Genomic DNA, 20,051 nt, shown 5'->3' on the forward strand with positions numbered 1-20,051 from the left:
TTATACCTTTTTTTCCCACTCTCAAAATACTTACACAAGAATTGATATGGTGTGGTGTAGCCGGCAGTTATGGGATCAGGTTGTCGAATCCCATATTGGGTCTATTTCTATTTCTGACCATGCCCCAGTGGAGCTTGAGCTCAAGGGTTTGACGGAGGAAAGGCGCCAACTCTTTTGGAGATTAAACGAACTGATTCTTGGGGATAGTAGGGTGCGGGAGGATATCCGACAGATCATTCAGAATTATATGTTGGTGAATGACACTGGCGAGGTTCTGGATAGTACACTGTGGGATGCCCTAAAGGCTGTGGTGAGGGGTCACCTCATTAAATGGGGAGCGCGGAAAAAGAGGCAACGAGAAAAGAGGGAACTGGATTTACGGGCACGATTAGCGAATCTAGAATGCTGTCACCAGGAGGGAGGTTCTGGGATAATCCTGGGAGAGATGAGACAGTGTAGGGCAGAACTAGAGAAATTGCAAGTAGAACATATGGAGTTTTTACATACGAAACTCCAACAGAAATTTTATGAATTCGGTAATAAGTCTGGACGGATGTTGGCTAATCTTTTGAGGCATAGACAAAGGAGCCGCACCATAACAAAAATAAAAGGGGCGGGCGGTAAGATGTATTATGGAGATGGAGAAATAAGAGATCAGTTTGAAAAATTTTATCAGAACTTATACTGTAGGGAAAGGGGGGTAGAGGGGGAAGAAATTAGGAAGAGCTTAGGAAAGCTGCGTCTTCCAAGGCTGTCAAGTTTGGAACGCAAACAGTTAGAGGCCCCATTTCATCTTGAAGAGATTCAACGGGTGATTAAGGGTCTCCAAGGAGGGAAGGCGCCCGGCCTGGATGGGTATTCTGCTAGGTTTTATAAGACTTTTGTAGGGGAGGTGGGGCCCATGTTGTTGAGGGTTGGGAATGCATGTTTGGCGGGCCATTCTCTGCCGGGGAGTATGCATGAAGCAGGGATCTCTCTGCTTTTAAAACCAGGAAGAGACCCAGCAGTGTGTGGCTCCTATCGCCCCATCTCTCTAATAAATCTAGATATTAAGATTTTATCCAAAGTAATTGCCGATAGGTTAGGAAAGGTTCTGCCTGCACTGATTCATACTGATCAATCTGGGTTTGTCATGGGGCGGCAGGTGGCAGATAACATTAGACGCTCCTTACATGTTATATGGGTAGCCCAACAGAGGGGGATCCCTGTGGCTCTTTTGAGTACGGACGCAGAAAAAGCGTTCGACAGGGTGGACTGGCCTTATCTATGGGAAGTTTTGGAACATCTGGGGTTTGGCCAGGGGTTGATAGGTTGGATACAACGCTTATACGAGAAACCCGTGGCAAGAATTAAAGTAAATGGGGGGTATACATCCGCTATTCAGATTGAACGGGGCACTAGACAGGGATGTCCGCTGTCACCACTGTTGTTCGCAATCTCGATTGAGCCTTTGGCTCAGAGGGTGCGTGAATCGGTGGACATTACAGGAATAATGATAGGAGGTTTTGAACACAAATTGGCGTTATTTGCCGATGATGTGTTATTTTTTATAAACAACCCGGGGATGCATCTTCCTATATTGATGGCAGAGTTGGAGGAGTTTGGTAGGCTTTCTGGTTTTAAGATAAACTATGACAAATCGGAAATGATCGGGGTGTCTATAGCACAACCTAGGATGGAAGAGCTCTCCCGAAGTTTTCCTTTCAAACTAAGGAGGGATAAAATTAAATATTTAGGAGTTCAAATACCTGCTCAGATTCCTCAGCTATATCAGCTAAATTATATACCGCTATTCCATCAAATACGCAAGGATATGGAGGGCTGGACGGGTAAGTGGCTGTCATGGTGGGGAAGGATAGCATCGATTAGGATGAATATATTGCCCAGACTTCTGTTTTTGTTTCAAACATTACCGGTAGCAATCCCTGGGAGGGAGTTGAGAATTCTACAACAAGCTATAGTGAAGTTTATTTGGGGGGGGCAAGGCTCCCAGGCTCAGCAGGAAGCTGCTCTGGCGTTCAACAGAGATGGGTGGGAGAGGGGTCCCGAACCTTGAATGGTATTACTGGGCTGCACAACTGAAAATGATATCCATGTGGGGTCAGGAAAGATGGTCGGTGGTGGCACACATGGACCAGGAGATGGTGCAGGGGCATAGCCTGCAGTCAGTACTATGGGCATCTTCAACTTACCCCACTGTGGGCAGGCTTACTACCAACCCGTTTGTAGGGCATTTATTGACATTATGGGGTTCCCTTAGGTCACGCTTTTGGAAAAATAGAATCACATCTACATATGCCTGTATTCGGGGGGAACCTACATTTAGAGTGGGGCTGGGAAATCCGATAGCAAAGAGGTGGGCGGAGAGGGGCATATTGAGGTTTCGAGATTTATTGGAAGATGGGAAAATGAGATTATTTACAGAGCTCAAGGACGCATATGGGGTTTTGGATAGGGACAGATTTTCTTATCTGCAGGTCCAACATTATATTCACACACAAGGATGGCTAAGAAACGATCCAGAGGATTATGAGGTATTAGAAAACATGTGGGGCTCACTGGGAACAATGAGGGGAGTTATATCCAGGCTGTATAAATTTATAAGGGGAGTGAGCTTTGAGAAATGCTTGTATATGACTAAATGGGAAAAAGATTTGGAGAAGGAATTGACAGTTCATGAGTGGAAGGCCATTATTGTGGAAGTTAATAAGGCATCAACATGCGTGTTGTTAAAAGAAAATGCCTTCAAGGTACTCTCGAGATGGTATTTTACCCCATATAGATTACATATGATGTTTCCAGGGGCCTCACAGTATTGTTGGAGATATTCAACGGATGTGGGAACTTTTTTACATATCTGGTGGTCCTGTGGGAAATTACAATTGTATTGGCAAACTATAACTGCAAAGATAACTGCCCATACAGGCAAGAACTTTCTATGTGAGCCTCAGTGGTGCCTGTTGGGCTTAGGAACAGACGAGGAGTCAAATGGCAAAGACGTCTGAAGAGGATGTGTTTGACAGCTGCAAAGAGTGTCATTGCTCGGTTTTGGAAACAGCCGGTGGCACCAACAGAGCAAGACTGGATCCTAAAGCTTTCCCTAATTGAGGAGATGGAGAAACTAACCGATAAACGGTTGGGAATTTATAATATGAACGATGAACTTTGGACACACATTAGAGCCATGACCCAAGTGAGTTAGTAATAGGTGTTTGAAGGGGAGGGGGGGAGGGGGGGGTGGGGGGGGGGGGGAGAAATGAAAACTAATGTTTGTCTTTGCACATTTGCAGATTTATAGTTGAGTGATAAAAGAGAATGTTTACGGTGAGAGCTGTATAGAATTGTACACCATTGAGGAAATATACAAGTATATACTTTGTATTAAGGAAGATATGTTTATTATGATGTTTATTAATAAAAATTATTGATATAAAAAAAAACATAAAAGAAACACCCTCCGGGGATCACACATCCCTGCAGTTGATAAGAAACCCCAGGGGGGGGCTATGAATAAAGGCAAATAAATAACAAAAAAAAAAAAAAAAAAACTGTTGAACTTATAATGTGCTGTGTCTGACTGGAGAGATGCTCACACATTATGTTACAAATTGCATTTATAATCTGCAATTACCAAGCTGGTTCTAGGCGGTTCATAAAAGAAGAGATTGAGCATTCTCAGAAAAATCAACAGCAACAGTAACATTAAATTAACAATCCTGCATTAAGTCAGCTCAGAGAGTACATATTTCTGAAATAGAAATGCTTTCAAAGTTTTACGAAATTGTTTATAATTGGACATACATTTCAAGGCTCGTGGAAATAAATTCCAGTTTTTAGTGGCTTGAAAAATGAAAGTAGTTACAAATATCTAATTATATCTAATCTTTAACACACTTGGTAATGAAGGGCTAAAAAAATGTTTAGAGGAGATAATTGCAATTTCTTGCTAAGATCTTAACCAAACTCATCGTATGTGCCAGGGCCTGACCATTCTAACTTCCCACATGAGGCACGTTCATATTCAGATATTTTGCAATCTATCTACTTAGAAATAAAACATCTAGCCAGGATCAGAGTATAATTTTCCTAGTACCACATAGCGAAAAAAGAAAGAAAAGGAAAAAAAATAGCCAACATTTATTTGGCATTTGCAATGCATTATCGGGCTGATAGCACATGAACAGTGATAACAATCCTCTTCTGCTATGTGAAGACTCATTCACACAGCAAAGGGCACTGGTATGCAGTAGTTTTGTCTTCCAGAAGCCACCAAGCAGCCAGGTCAGAGCAGTGATATCTCAGGGTGAATTGCTGTAAGAAGCAGGAGTATGGTTGGCACATTTTACTCTGATAACTCAAAGAACGCATCACGTTCAAAATATGCTCCCTAGTCCACAAAATCATTCACGGAGATGCACCAGCCTACATGTCAGACCTGATAGACCTACCCCCCAGGAATGCTAAAAGATCATCATGCACATTCCTTAATCTGCACTTCCCTAACTGCAAAGGACTAAAATACAAACTAATGCACGTGTCAAACTTTACCTACTTGAGCGCACAGTTATGAAACGCACTGCTGCGAAATTTAAAATCGATCTACGAACTAACGAACTTTTGCAAACTACTGAAGACCCATCTCTTTAACCAAGCATACCCCAAAGATCAACAAACGTAAATATACGCAACTCCTCCACATACATTCAGAACTGTCCGACAGTATCTGCTGTTATACCACTATCATGTTTTTCTTTATCATGTTGCCAAAGATCCTTCTGTAACACTAAATATCTATTTTCTAATGTATTTCCACTATTCATGATGTATTGTAAGCCACATTGAGCCCGCAAAGAGGTGGGAAAATTTGGAATACAAATGCAATAAATAAATAAATAAATAAATAACATTACTGGTAATACATCTTACATGGTTGAACTGTGATCTTTTATCTGGTTGACTGTACTTTTGACTTTGTTCCTGAAGGCACCATCTCCTAGGTATGAGGTGTCCCCTAAACACCCTTGCAGAGGCCCAATGTCCTGAGCCAGGCCATTTTGCATGCGCCAAAAAGTTATCAGTGTCATTGTGGATGGTGTATTATAAAAGTTACAAGTTGATCATATGAAGTGAATGCCATACTTCTCTTTGCTGTAAAGGAGTTAGGATAACTGGAGAAGGTTGGGCAGTCAAGCAGGATAGTGAGGATGCAGCGATGCCCAGGTAAATAAAGTGAGAGGCCAAGGAGGCCAAAAAAAGGGGAGGTAGGGGAAAAAAGATTATGGAAGGACAGAAAAAAAAATAAAGGATGTAACAGAGGAAGAGAACAAAATGCCAGATTGATGAATTAATTTATTTACATTTCTTTCTCTTTCATTTCAAAGTTGCTACAGAATTTTATTCCTACAGAAAATTCTTCTTGTGTAAATACTATACAAAATGTTGATTTAAGATATTTCTTGGCCAGGATGCATTTCAATAAGAGGCCTTGAATTTCTGAAGATTTATATTCCTTAAGTTTAAAAAGATTAGCAAGAACAAAAGCAAAGCACCTAATTCCCTGAAGTGATGCATACATTAGAACCATATATGACAGAATAATTACAGGAATGAGCATGGTCACTGCTGAAAGTCCTTTCGTATCAAATCTCAAAGGTGAACTTATTCTTACCTGTTGATTTCCTTTTCTTGAGTCCTGCTAGATTAATCCAAACCAGTGGGTTGTGTCCCAGTACTGGCAGATGGGAGGCTGAGAAATTTTAATATTTGGTGATATCACCACTATAAGGAGTGGTGCAGCCTGGAACATCTCAGTATGACAAAGCCAAAACAAGATGAAATAGACCAGAATGTGAAGAACCATGAAACCCCAGAACCCACGCAGGTAACTCTCTAATAGGAGCTAACCTCTTCAACTTTCAATTATCTACACTGCAGAAGTATAAGCAAGGGAATGAATGCTCAGATGGATATCCCAGGGCTACAGTCTTCCCAGGAGGGACGCTGGACTAATCTAGCAGGAATGAAAGAAAATTAATAAGTAAGAATAAATTCATCTTCTTCCTCCTCCTCCTAGACCAGTACAAATCAATGGAATGCACCAAAGTTTTAACCCTCTGGAAGGCAGGAAGACAATGCACCCTCTGACAGCCATGCCATTATCTGCTCAAGCCAAAACATCAATTAAGAGATCAACAGAACAGTACAACAGTTCAAAGATAACATCATAATTTCTGTTAGAAAATATAATTCCTTGTCTCTCCAACCAGCCTTACCCACCCTAACCAACAGGTATACAAATCTGTTAATAACAAACAAACAAACAAAAAAAAGTGTGAGAGAGAAGGCATTGAAGTTTTGACTCTTATAACCCCATGCCATTCTGAAAACCATTAACCCTTTACCTGGCCCACTTCCTCGGTAGATTCCACTGTATCCCCTTAGTGATATCAACTGAAAGTATTCCTCTCAATCTGACAGAAACACCTTGTGTCTTCTGTGACTATATTGGACTCCAACTGACTTTCTGTAATGTTATGAAGAAGGACTTGTTTTATTTCTTTTTAGTTAGTTATATAATTTTTGTTTTACTATGGCAAAAAGCACCCCAAGTGGGGGAGGCCTAGAGGGAAGAGAAAGAAACTCACCCCATCGGCAGGGGCCAACCTCAGGACCACAGAGGGCAAAGCCACTCCAAAATTGGCTGAGGGATGGTCTGTGGACCAATCCCCAGGACCACAGGTCACAGTGCTACAGCCAATAGACTGAAATCTAGGAAGTCAGGTCTATCATACAATCCTGCTGCACAAGACCAACCAGCAAAATCTGATGAAAGAAGAGAAATCCTGAGATGTTCCAGGCTGCACCACTTCTTATAATGGTAATGTCACCTGAATATTCAAAATTCTCTGCCTCCCACCTGCTGGAATGGGAATGCATCCATTGGTCTGGACTGTCTAGCAGGATGATAAAGAATCAGTATTTCAAATATCAACTATAAGTACTGGGTAGGGCAATGTGCAAATATTACCTTCTACTTTTGGAGTCATGGTCATCCTTTGAAAATACTTAAACTCATTCCTAAGAAAGAAAAAAGAAAACATATTAGTATGAAATTTCCGTAACAAAATTTAAATGTCCTTAATATCCTAGAAATGTTGAGGGTACAAAGAAACAAATAACCAGTATCTAAATTGTTATAGTTCCCTTTCCTGCATAAAAATGTTTAAGAAAATGAAAACAGTACTTTGGTTCCAAGTCCACACATCTTGAAGAAATCCAAAGGCCATGGGTTAGGAGGTATAGTCCTATTGTGGATTAGGAACTGGTTAGATTATAGTGAATAGGATTAAATGGCCCATTTTCTCTGTGCTAATAGTGGAATACCCCGGATACCTGTACTTTAACATATTTATAAATGATTTGTAAATGGAACAAACAAGTGAGGTAATCAAATTTACAGATAACACCAAATTTTTCAAAGTTGCTAAATTGCAAATGGATTGTGAGAAAATGCAGGTGGACCTTGCAAGATTGGGCATCCAAACTGCAGATGAAATTTAATGTGGGCAAGTGCAATGTGATGCATCTACAGAAGAAAAACCCAAATTACAACTACACTACATGATTAAAGTTTGATGCACTGCTACTCCTGTTTAAATCTATTTAACAGTGCTGTTTGCTAATTTTAAGAGCTTATAAGAGATTTTTTTTTGTTTGGGACACTTTACAATATTATTTGACTATTAGTCCCCACATATTTTACAATATATGGTCCTTCTATTTGAATAAGGTGGACCTAGCATGTGAGGCTAAGCTGGTGAATTCAAGGACGCCTTCATCACCCTACCTCCTCCACCCTTCTCCGCTCTCTCTTGCTCCTTCTCCTGCTATCCACGGGAGACATCAATCCCAACCCAGGTCCACCACTCATGTCCTCGTCTCATCTATGCAAACGTTCCCGCGATATCTCCAATCTCATCTCCATCCCCCTCCTCCCCCTTCCTCCCTCCCCTTCTCGTGTGCCCTGCGGAATGCCCGCTCAATCTGCAACAAACTTACCTTCACCCATGATCTCTTCATCTCCCATTCCCTTCAACTGCTCGCCCTAACCGAAACCTGGCTCACCCCCGACGACTCTGCCTCAGTCGCAGCCCTATGCCACGGAGGCTATCTTTTCTCCCATTCACCCCGCCCAGTTAGTCGCGGTGGCGGCGTTGGCCTACTACTTTCGCCCTCCTGCAGTTTTCAACCCCTCCTCCTACCACAGTCTCACTGCTTCTCATCCTTTGAAGTCCATTCCATCCGTCTATTCTACCCGCTGCCACTCCGAGTTGCAGTCATTTACCGCCCCCCTGATAAGTCCCTCCCTTCCTTCCTTACCAACTTCGATGCCTGGCTCTCCAGTTTTCTTGAGCCCTCATCCCCATCCCTTATTCTTGGTGACTTCAACATACACACTGATAACCCATTGGACTCATACGCTTCTCAATTCCTCACTCTAACCTCCTCCTTCAACCTCCAACTGAGCTCCACCACCCCTACTCACAAATCTGGTCACTGTCTTGATCTTGTCCTCTCTTCTACCTGCTCGCCCTCCAATTTCTGTGTCTCTGCTCTTCCCATTTCTGACCATCACCTGATCACCTTCACACTTCATCACCCTCCCCCTCAGTCCCGCCCAACACTAACCACTACCTCCAGGAATCTCCAGGCTGTTGACCCCCCCCCCCCCCACCTTATCCTCTAGTATCTCTGATCTCCTCCCGTCCATCATGTCCTCCGTCGACAAAGCTGTTTCCACTTACAATGCCACTCTCTCCTCTGCCCTAGACACCCTTGCACCATCCGTTTCCCGTCCCACAAGGCGCACTAATCCCCAGCCCTGGCTTAACTCTTGCACCCGTTACCTTCGCTCCTGCACCCGATCGGCTGAACGCCTATGGAGGAAAATTCGCACCCATACTGACTTCATTCACTACAAATTCATGCTATCCTCCTTCCAGTCCTCCCTATTCCTCGCCAAACAGGACTATTACACCCAATTGACTAATTCCCTCAGCTCTAACCCTCGTCGTCTCTTCGCCACCCTCAACTCCCTCCTCAAAGTGCCCTCCGCTCCCACCCACCCCTCACTCTCTCCTCAATCACTGGCTGACTACTTCCGCAACAAGGTCCAGAAGATCAACCTTGAATTCACCACTAAACCTTCTCCTCCTCTTCATCCTATCACCCACTCCCTCAACCAACCAACCCAGGCCTCCTTCTCCTCTTTTCCTGATATCACTGAAGAGGAAACCGCCCATCTTCTCTCCTCGAAATGCACCACCTGTTCCTCAGACCCCATCCCCACCAACTTACTTAACACCATCTCTCCTACTATCACCCCCCCCCCAATCTGTCATATCCTCAAACTCTCTCTCTCCACTGCAATTGTCCCGGACACCTTCAAGCATGCTGTAGTCACACCTCTCCTCAAAAAACCTTCACTTGACCCTACCTGTCCCTCCAACTACCGCCCCATTTCCCTCCTACCCTTCCTCTCCAAAATACTTGAATGCGCCGTTCACAGCCGTTGCCTTGATTTTCTCGCCTCTCATGCCATCCTCGATCCGCTTCAATCTGGCTTTCGCCCACTACATTCGACAGAAACGGCATTATCCAAAGTCTGCAATGACCTGTTCCTCCTCAAATCCAAAGGTCATTACTCCATCCTCATTCTCCCCGACCTATCCGCCGCTTTTGACACTGTCAATCACAACTTACTTCTTGACACACTGTCCTCTTTTGGGTTCCAGGACTCTGTCCTCTCCTGGTTCTCCTCTTATCTCTCCCATCGTACCTTCAGAGTACACTCTCATGGTTCTTCCTCCACCCCTATCCCGCTCTCTGTTGGAGTCCTTCAGGGTTCTGTCCTTGGACCCCTTCTTTTCTCAATCTACACCTCTTCCCTGGGCTCCCTGATCTTGTCTCATGGCTTCCACTATCATCTTTATGCTGACGACACCCAGCTTTATCTCTCCACACCAGACATCACTGCGGAAACCCAGGCCAAAGTATCGGCCTGTTTATCCGACATTGCTGCCTGGATGTCCAACCGCCACCTGAAACTGAACATGGCCAAGACCGAACTTCTTGTCTTCCCACCCAAACCCACTTCTCCTCTACCTCCACTCTCTATCTCGGTTGATAACACCCTCATCGTCCCCGTCTCATCTGCCTGCAATCTCGGTGTCATCTTCGACTCCTCCCTCTCCTTCTCTGCGCATATCCAGCAGATAGCAAAGACCTGTCGCTTCTTCCTCTATAACATTAGCAAAATTCGCCCTTTCCTCTCTGAGCACACCACCCGAACTCTCATTCACTCTCTCATTACCTCTCGCCTTGACTACTGCAACCTACTCCTCACTGGTCTCCCACTTAGCCACCTATCCCCCCTTCAGTCCGTTCAGAACTCTGCTGCACGTCTTATCTTCCGCCTGAACCGATACACTCATATCACCCCTCTCCTCAAGTCACTTCATTGGCTTCCGATCAGGTACCGCATTCAGTTCAAGCTTCTGCTACTAACCTACAAATGCACTCGATCTGCAGCCCCTCCTTTCCTCTCAACCCTCATCTCCCCTTATGTTCCTACCTGTAACCTCTGCTCTCAAGACAAATCCCTCCTTTCAGTACCCTTCTCCACCACCGCCAACTCCAGGCTCCGCCCTTTCTGCCTCGCCTCAACCCATGCGTGGAACAAACTCCCCAAGCCCATACGCCAGGCCCCCTCCCTGCCCATCTTCAAATCACTGCTTAACCCTAGAACGCATATTGGGGGCCTTTTAGGCCCCCATGCTTACATTTTTGCTATTATCTGCAAAATTACTTTAGTTAGAATTTTGAAACTCAAGGTATTACTCAAGTATGTCATTGTTGATAATATCCAGTTGTTCATATAATTTTTTTTCATAGGCATTATGGTGTAACAATGCTTGTTTGGTGAAAACTACATCTGTACGAATTGGGGGCCTTTTAGGCCCCCGCTGTTTTTATCATGTTCTCAGAAGTGTTTGTGTCTCAAGTTACTTTATTTGTACTCAGTAATGCTGGTGGAGGGGCCAGGGTGTGGATAATAACATGTGAGGATGTCATGTGATTTTTGGAGGGAGTGATAAGGCCATGACATCACCTCAGGTCCTCTGAACACTGAGGACAGTATACACTGTGAGCTAATTGCTGAAGGACCTGTGATAAGATAAGCTGTTGAGAGGAAATCTGTTTCATTTTCTAACATCTAGTCAGCAATGGCACAGTCTTCCTCCAAGTGTCTGACTGACCAAGAGATTGAAGCGATTATGTTTCAAAGCGATGATGAAAGTGAACTATCTTTGTCTGATGAAGAATATCTGCCACCAGCTAATCAAACATCCTCATCCAGTGATTCTTCTGATGATGAAGAAGTGAATCTAGTGGATCCTCAAGAAGTGATAAGTAGAACATCCAAAACGAATGTTTTTTGGGACAGTAATCCTACATTAGTCGGACGTACTCCAATACACAATATTGTGAGACAGGCTCAAGGAGCTGTGGGAAGTCCCAGTTACTTTACCCCTAAAGATGTATTCTGTACTTATTTTTCTGACAATATTGCAGAAGAGGTCCTATTATGTTCAAACCTAGAAGGAAGACGTATCGCTTCAGCAAAAAATAAGTCCTGGAAAAATATCTCAAAAGAGGAACTTTATGCATATATTGGACTTTTCCTGCTGGCAGGGAGTCAAAAATCGTATAATGTCCCAATACGAGAATTATTTCTGGACCCACTTTCTGATCCACACTATAAGGCGACAATGTCAGTGGGCAGATATGAGGAAATTAGAAGGATCATTCGCTTTGATGATAAGCGAACTCGTGCAGCGAGGTTTGAAACAGACAAATTAGCCCCTATCAGTTATATCTGGAACATATTTATCAAAAATTGCACAAAACTTTACAATCCTAGTACTAATGTTACTGTAGATGAGCAACTTGTACCGTTCAGAGGACGCTGCAAATTCATACAATACATGCCCAGCAAGCCAGCCAAGTACGGTATAAAAATCTTCTAGATGTGTGATTCTGCAAATTATTATGGCATAAATGGCGTAATCTACTGTGGCAAAGAGGTTGGTGCACCAGTACAGAAGGATCTGGGGTCTGAAATAGTCAAAACTCTTGCTGTTCCAATATTCAATTCAGGTAGAAACATCACCATGGACAATTATTTCACCAATGTTGAACTAGGCAATTTTCTGCTTGCAAAAGCTATTACACTTGTTGGTACTATAAAGCAAAACAGACGAGAAATTCCAGCAGCACTCAAACACAATCGTCAGCGAGCACTTTATGAGAGTGTCTTTGGATTCAATAACAAAGCGACTTTGGTATCTTACAAGGCAAAGAAGGAGAAATCTGTAATTTTACTCAGTACCATGCATCACGATTGCAGTGTTGACAGCAATAACCAAAAATTGAAACCAGAAATCATCCTGCATTACAATGCAACAAAAGGAGGTGTAGATAAAATGGATGAGATGGTGGGAGAATATTCGTGTAAGAGGCAAACAAAACGATGGCCTGTAGTACTATTTTCAAATATGCTTGATGTAGCAGCCCTAAATTCATTCATTATTTATACAGAAACTCATCCTGAATTTCATGCACAGAGGAAGGACAGGAGACGCTTATTCTTGAAGGACCTTTGTCATGAACTTGTAATACCTCACATGATAGAGCGAAGCGACTTGAAATGCTTGCCAAAGAAAACTAAAGAAGCAATGAAACGGTGTGGCGTACAGTTTCAGATTACTCCAGAGCCAGGAGAAAGAAAACGAAAGCGTTGTTTCATGTGTCCAAGAAACATAGAGAGGAAAACTGAGCGATATTGTTCCACTTGTAAGGAAACTGTTTGCAAAGAACACTCTTCTGAAAAAATAACATGTCAGAATTGTTTGGAAGACTAATATAATAGAAAAGAAAGTTAGAATAAAAATGTAGCTGCAGCTAGTTTGCTATAGATTTCTATGCATTTTTGTGTGTTTTCATGTCTTTGCGTGAAATTTGGGAAAAAAAAAGATTTTTTGGTGTTTTCTGTGAAAAATTATAATTAAAATGTTGTCCACTATTCATATTTTATTGAGCAATTTTGAAATAAACTTGTGAAAGTTATTTAAGTGTGTTTTTCTACATTATGTGCATGGGGGCCTAAAAGGCCTAACCACTACACCTCTACTCAGGAAATCTAGACTGCCCCAACTTGACATTTCGTTCTTTAGATTGTAAGCTCCTTTGAGCAGGGACCGTCCTTCTTTGTTAATTTGTACAGCGCTGCGTAACCCTAGTAGCGCTCTAGAAATGTTAAGTAGTAGTAAGTAGTAAGGTGATAAGCTCGACTGAATCCGGGCCACAAGACCTAGCTGAATCCAGGCTTGCGTTGGTAAACTTGAATGTATTAAAGCAGAAACTATACTGAGAAGATAACTCAGTGGAACCTATGATGTTAAGCTTGGCTAATAGGCTCAAATAAAGTGAGCCGGAGAAGTTGGCAAAACTAGCTGAAGCCACGAGGCTAAACTCTCTTGAGCCCATGAAAGCCATGAGAAATTAAAAGGAAATAACAATGGAGCAGGAGACTGAGAGCAGCTCAGGAGAATAAGTGACAACTGAACTATGCGAATGCAGGACTACTAGTACTTATTTCTGTAGTGCTACTAGACATATGCACTGCTGCCCACATTATATGCAGGTACTTTTTATGCCCCTAGTGGGCTCACAATCTAAGCTATGTGCGTGTTTTGTTTTTTTTAGTACCTGGGGCAATGGAGGGTTAAGTGACTTGCCCAGAATCACAAGGAGCTGCAGTTGGAATAGAACCTAGTTCCCCAGGCAAGGGGTGGGGAGGGTTGGGCATGCACAGAGAGGGGGCAGGTGGGAGGCCGAGAGAGGGGGCAAGCAGGCAGGCAAGAGAGGGGGTGGGGCAAGGGAGAGCGAGAGGGCAGGAAGGGGGTGAGGGGGCGGGGGAGCCAGGCAGAGGGAGGGGGAAGCGGTGGGGAGAAGCGGGGGGCCAGAGGCTGGAGAGGGATGGGTTGGCGGGCAGGCTGGAGAGGGGGCAGCAGGCAGGTTCCACTGGACCACCAGGGAATATTTTAAAAATATTTGGGAGTCACGGGAGGCAGTCCACTGGACTACCAGGGATTTTCGGCAAGCAAGAAGTAAAAATCACTTGACAGCTTAGAATCACAAACAGCAATCGATGCACAAAGGGGGATCCATGCATCTCATTTGCATGAGATCCCCTTTGTGCATTGGTTGCTGTTTGTGACTTGGTAATTTTTACCAGGGTACCCACATTTAATAGGTGTCGCTGTGCATCAGCCCCTCAGATGTACCTCTGCTCTACTTATTTTTTTTTTTTTTGTATTTTAGCATGAGCTGCAGCCAAACAAGGTACTCCTAAACTCAACTGAAAACCCAGATATAAACTGGGTCAGGAGAAAAAGCCCAAAGGCACCCCCAAGTTGAAAAACACAGCAAAAATACTGGATCAGAAACAAAAAGCAAGCCAAAAGGGCCCCTCCAAGGCCAAGGGAGCTCAGAATAAAATGGCTCAGAAGAGAAACCCCCATAGAAGGAATTACAGTTAAAACTGAAAATTAGCTAGAAATAAAGAGCTGGGGGGGGGGGGGGGGTCCAAGAATACTATCGACAAAGCCAAGCCTGGGTGCTGCCAAACTGAGCAAAAAAACAAAAAAAGACTGCAGCTCATTTTTGTTGTTGTTTTTACACAGAGCAAAGATGAGGTTCACATCCCAGGCACTCAAGGCCCCTAGACAGCACCAGGGGCCGAGGCACAAAAAGAACCTCCAGAAACAAAAAGAAACCCCTTAGGGCCAATGAACCAGGAGATAAAGGGAGGGACCTGGCCATCCGGGTTTGACACCTCGGGGGGACAATGTGACCCCCACGGACCCTAGTCAGCAGCCAAGGAGAGAATCAGAAAAATTAGGAGCCAGAATGAATTACAAACATTGTTGACCCCAGTAACTATATATTTTTTCTTCCTTTAGGACTAGGAATCACCAGGTAGGTGTACCAGACCAGTCAAGACTGGTCACCTAGCCACCTGCTAGGAGACTGAGAAATACTGAGGAGCTGATGATCAGAAACAAATGCAGGCACTAGAGGCTATTAGCGCCATACAAGCACCAACATTTGCTCCCGCCTTACAATCAGAGCTGGCGAACGTGTGAAACAGTGCGCTCATCGGCTCTGACCTCAAGTAGCATGCAAATACATGCTAAACAGGGCAATAACTATGCCTCCCCAATGCTCAGCAGGCAGCACGCCAAACAAGGATGCCTTGGGGCTGGTGTTAGGGTTTGCAGAGCACTGGGATGCCCTGTCCAGCATGCATATGAATGCTAGCAGGCCTTCCCATCCCACCCCACCCCAGACAAGACCCAACCTGACCGACAGCCCTCCCCTGATGGAAGATCCCCTGGTGATGTAGCGCGCCCCCCCCCCTTGAAATCATGGAGGAGGGAGTAGCACTCCCTCTTCCTTCAAGCTATGCCTCCAAAATGGCAGCGCCCTGCCCAGGGCAGCGCCATTTTGGCGGTGGCGCTGGAAGGAGGAGGGACTGCTACTCCGTCATTTCTAAATTGACCACTGAGGGGGGGGGGGGGGGGGAAATCGGGGGTCTTCCGTCCAGGGGGAGGTTTTCTGTGGGCACTAGACCAAAAGGGTGGAGGGCTGGAGGTCCACCGAACCTCTAGCCCTGTGTCTGGGTGGGGAGGTCTGAAGGTCCACCAGACCTCCAGCCCCTTGTATCGATAATGTTTGATAGGTCCGGGCTTTTTTTTTTTTTTAACATCCTGGATCTGTCATACAACTTCTGCGGGAGGATTGTGCCTTAGGCACATACCCAGGTACAATCCTCCCACAGAAGTACCCCCATGATCGAAGCTAACAGCACGCATAAATCTGGATGCTATTAGCTTCAATCATAGGGGCATTATTTCCCTGCACTTTTCCAGCGCTAATTTTACAGCACTGTTTGGCACAGCATGGGGAAATTGATCATCGGGGCATGATGCAGGGAGGGACTGCACAACTAACTTATAGGGTCTACCAGAATTCTGTAGTTCTCAGTCTCCACCCATCTGCTGGTAGAAGTGCATAAGCCATCCGTCTAGGTCGGTCTGAAGGGATGATAAGGAATTAGAGTTTGCTCTGAAGAAAAAAAATTAATAATTAATTAATTTAAAAATACAGAAAATGAGCATAAGAATTGCCATACTGGGTCAGACCAATGGTCCATCTAGCCCAGTATCCTGCATCCTGCAGTGGCCAATTCACATCACAAGTACCTGACAGAATCCTAGATAATAGCAAGATTCATGCTACTGATCCCAGGGATATGCAGTGGGCTTCCCCATGTTAATCTCAATAGCAGACTATGGACTTTTCCTCCAGGAACTTGTCCAAACCTTTTTTAAACCCAGATACACTAACCACTATTACCACATCCTCTGGCAACAAGTTCCAGAGCTTAACTATTCATTGAGAGAAAATTCCTTCTATTCATTTTAAAAGTAGTTGACTCAACCCTTAAAACATTTTGGTCACCCTTCTCTGTCCCTAGTCTAATTCTGCTATATCTTTTCTGAGATGCAGCAAACAGAATTCACACGATATTCAAAGTACAGTCACAATATGAGGCTTTTTTTTTTGTTACATTTGTATCCCACATTTTCCCACCTATTTGCAGGCTCAATGTGGCTTACATAGTACCGTAACGGCGTTTGCCGATTCCGGTATGAACAGATACAAGGTGATATTATGGTAGAGTAAGGTTCAAGTAGGATGAGGAAGAGGAAGAGGTTGGACATGTTCATTGCAGTCATTGGTTTCTTTGTCGTACATTTCCAGGTTTTTTTTATGTTGGGTCGGTGGGGTATGCCTTTCTGAACAGGTATGTTTTTAGGGCTTTTCGGAAATTTAAGTGGTCGAGCGAAGTTTTTACTGCTTTTGGCAGTGCGTTCCATAGTTGTGCGCTTAAATAAGCAAAGCTGGATGCATAGGTTGATTTATATGAGTCCTTTGCTGCTTGGGTAGTGGATATTTACGTATAATATTCTCTGTTTATGTCCCTTTCTAGATCATTTATAAATATGTTAAATAGAACTAGTCCCAGTACAGATCCCTGCTGCACTCCACTATTCATTCTCCTCCATTAAGAAATGGCTCTTATTGTCTGGTTTTTATCCATCAACCAATTCCTAATCCACAACAGAACATTAACTCCTACCCAATGCCTTTTTAATTTTCTCAGGAGTCTCTCATGAGGGACTTTGTCAAAAGCTTTCTGAAAAATCTACATACACTACATCAACTGGCTCACATTTATCCACATGTTTATTCACGCCTTCAAATAAATTAAACAAATTGGTGAGGCAAGACTTCCCTTGGCTAAATTCATGTTGAACCTGTCCCATGTTTGTCTCTGTGTTCAGTAATTTAATTCTTTATATCTTCCACTATTTTGCCTGGCTGACACTGATGTCAGGCTTACTGGTCTGTAATTTCACAGATCACCCCTGAAACCCTTTCAAAAAATTGGTATTACATTAGCTACCCCCAACCTTCAGGTACTACAGACAATTTTAAAGACAAGTTACAGATCACTAACAGCAGATCAGCAATTTTGTGTTTGAGTTCTTTCAATACTCTAGGTCATATACCATCTGGTCCAGATGATTTACTGCTCTTTAATTTGTTGATTTGGCTCAGTACATTTTCCAGATTCACCAAGATATCTTTCAGCTCCTCCACATCATCACCCTTGAAAACTATTTCTGCTCAGTTCCCTCAGAGGTAGGGTAGTGGTGGCAAAAGTGATAGGAGGGAGTTGAGGTGAGGAGAGGGACACCTTGGAAGAGGAAAGGTTTGGTAGAGATTAGGGGAGAGGGGAAGAACTGAAGAAGAGATGCTGGCGATGGTGGGGAAGGGGCAGGGCTGCATGACTGATGGTCACGGGTATAGGTGCCAACTTTTCAAAATGATTGGGGGGGGGGGTGCAAATCTCAATGGAAATAACCCCTCTCTGGATATAGTCAAGTAATTTGCTCAATATTAGGGGTGCTCAAGCACCCACAGAATTGGCTGTTGTGGTCATGGAAGGCATCAAATACTCTTGGGCTATCATTGGAGGTTGGGAAATAGCTGTTATTGGGCCTTATTCATCCATCACAAGAGTAAATTAGGGCATTTTTGTAGAGGGAGTGGTGCCATATACCAAGAACTTTGCCTTTGACATATCTCTAATGCTTGCCCCAAAACGCATCTGAAGTTTCTCTACAGTGATTAAATAGAAACTAAACTAGCTCAGTTCAAATCAATAGTCAGTCGCTTTCACTGAAAACATTTTCTATTCTTCCATGAAAAGCCAAGGAGATCATGCAGCCCCTACACTGAGCTGCAAAAGGTCTAAACACGTCTCAGGAAGAAATCGGATCGCGGAGGATGACAGTCGAGTCCGGGGCAGGCACGCGCGGGACTGCTCTAAAGCTGGCGGGAACAAAGCAATAGGGCCGAGCACGCGCTCCAGACTGACCTACTGTGCACGACCCCCTGGCAAAGAGGAAAAGTATTTAAAAAATGCACGCTGTACCTGAGCAGAGGCCAGGGAAGTTTTCCGTCTTTGCCGATTCCCATGCCTGGGCACACAGCCACAATAGCATTTATGACGCGACTCATCCCCCCTCTGCGCTAACTCTACACTTGTCACCCTCCTCCTCAGCCCGAAATACAAAAGGACTTTGGAATACGCGCCACGGCAAGGGCGTCTATTGCGTAGTGCGCACGCGTTCCTTCGCTCTGCTGAAAAGAAAATGGAAGTGACGTATCCCGGATGAGTGCTTTTGGCTCGCAGGGTTGGTTTGTTTACGTTTTCCTCGGTCTGTGGGTACTGCAGCAACCTCTTTGACTGAAACGGAAAGCTCGATCACTCTCTTTCCTTCCTTATCATTTCTAAAGCGCTACTAGACGTACGCAGCGCTGTACACTTGAACATGACGAGACAGTCCCTGCTCGACAGAGCTTACAATCTAATTAGGACAGACAAACAGGACAACTTTATTTCTGGATACTCATTGTGCTGCTGTGCTGTGCTTGTGGAGCTTTAGGTTTTTTTTTTTTTGCCAAGGATTTGAAGGTCCGATGGCCTTCTTCCTGTGGCATCTTGCCATATCGTTATTTATAAATATACTTCCAGACATTAGCAGACTGAAATGTTTTTTAGGCCTAAGTTTCTTTATTCAAAGATTTGGCAAAATACAAAAGGAAATAGTAAACATCAATACAGAACAACAACTGAAAGCCTTGACAGTGTGCATGATATAATTAAGTAGTACCTTGAACAAAAGAAGATACAGGTGACCATTTATCTTTGAATGTATGCATTCTGTTGGAGTTGTTTGCTAGATATGCTTCAAATTTATATGAGGTGCACACTAAGTTCCACCATTGATCATAATGAATATTGGGATAAGTTTTTCCATTAATTTAGAACAAGTTTTAAGACAAGAGATAATAGAGAATCCAGTAATGAACATTCAGGGGGTCTTTTACTAAAGTGCACGCTAAACATTAGAGATGCCAATGCATTCCTGTGGGTGTCTGTAATGTTTAGCACGTGCCCAATTTTAGCGCACGCTAAAAATGTAAGCGTGTCTTAGTAAAAGACCCCCTTAGATTGTGTTAGTGTATTAGGAGTCACCAACCAGGAAAGGGATCTAGGTGTCATCATTAATGATACACTGAAACCCTCTGCTCAGTGTGCTGCGGCAGCTAAGAAAGCAAATAGAATGTTAGGTATTATTAGGAAAGGAATGGAAAACAAAAATGAGGACATTATAATGTCATTGTATAATTCCATTGTTCGACTGCACCTCGAATACTGTGTACAATTGTCACCTCATCTAAAAAAAAAAAATATATATATATATATATATAGTGGAATTAGAAAAGGT

The 20,051-nt window shown here is 43.6% G+C and overlaps 1 protein-coding gene across 3 annotated transcripts in view; it reads right to left on the reverse strand.

The window, feature by feature from the left end:
* The window catches only part of DHFR (dihydrofolate reductase), a 121,727-nt gene extending 102,840 nt beyond the window's left edge, over nucleotides 1-18,887 (reverse strand). Inside the window, exons 1-2 of one of the 3 annotated variants that reach the window (XM_030192309.1) lie at nucleotides 18,692-18,887; nucleotides 7,028-7,077 (exon numbers count right to left, since the gene is read on the reverse strand). In XM_030192309.1, the coding sequence (XP_030048169.1) occupies nucleotides 7,028-7,077; nucleotides 18,692-18,777 (136 nt within the window). In that variant the 5' untranslated portion in view covers nucleotides 18,778-18,887. The remainder of the gene's footprint in view (nucleotides 1-7,027; nucleotides 7,078-18,691) is intronic. The other 2 variants (XM_030192310.1, XM_030192311.1) reach the window with 2 other exon arrangements.
* Between the last annotated feature and the right edge of the window lie 1,164 nt (nucleotides 18,888-20,051).

This window comes from Microcaecilia unicolor, chromosome 2 (genome assembly GCF_901765095.1).
Source record: "Microcaecilia unicolor chromosome 2, aMicUni1.1, whole genome shotgun sequence".
Taxonomy (NCBI): Eukaryota; Metazoa; Chordata; class Amphibia; order Gymnophiona; family Siphonopidae; genus Microcaecilia; species Microcaecilia unicolor.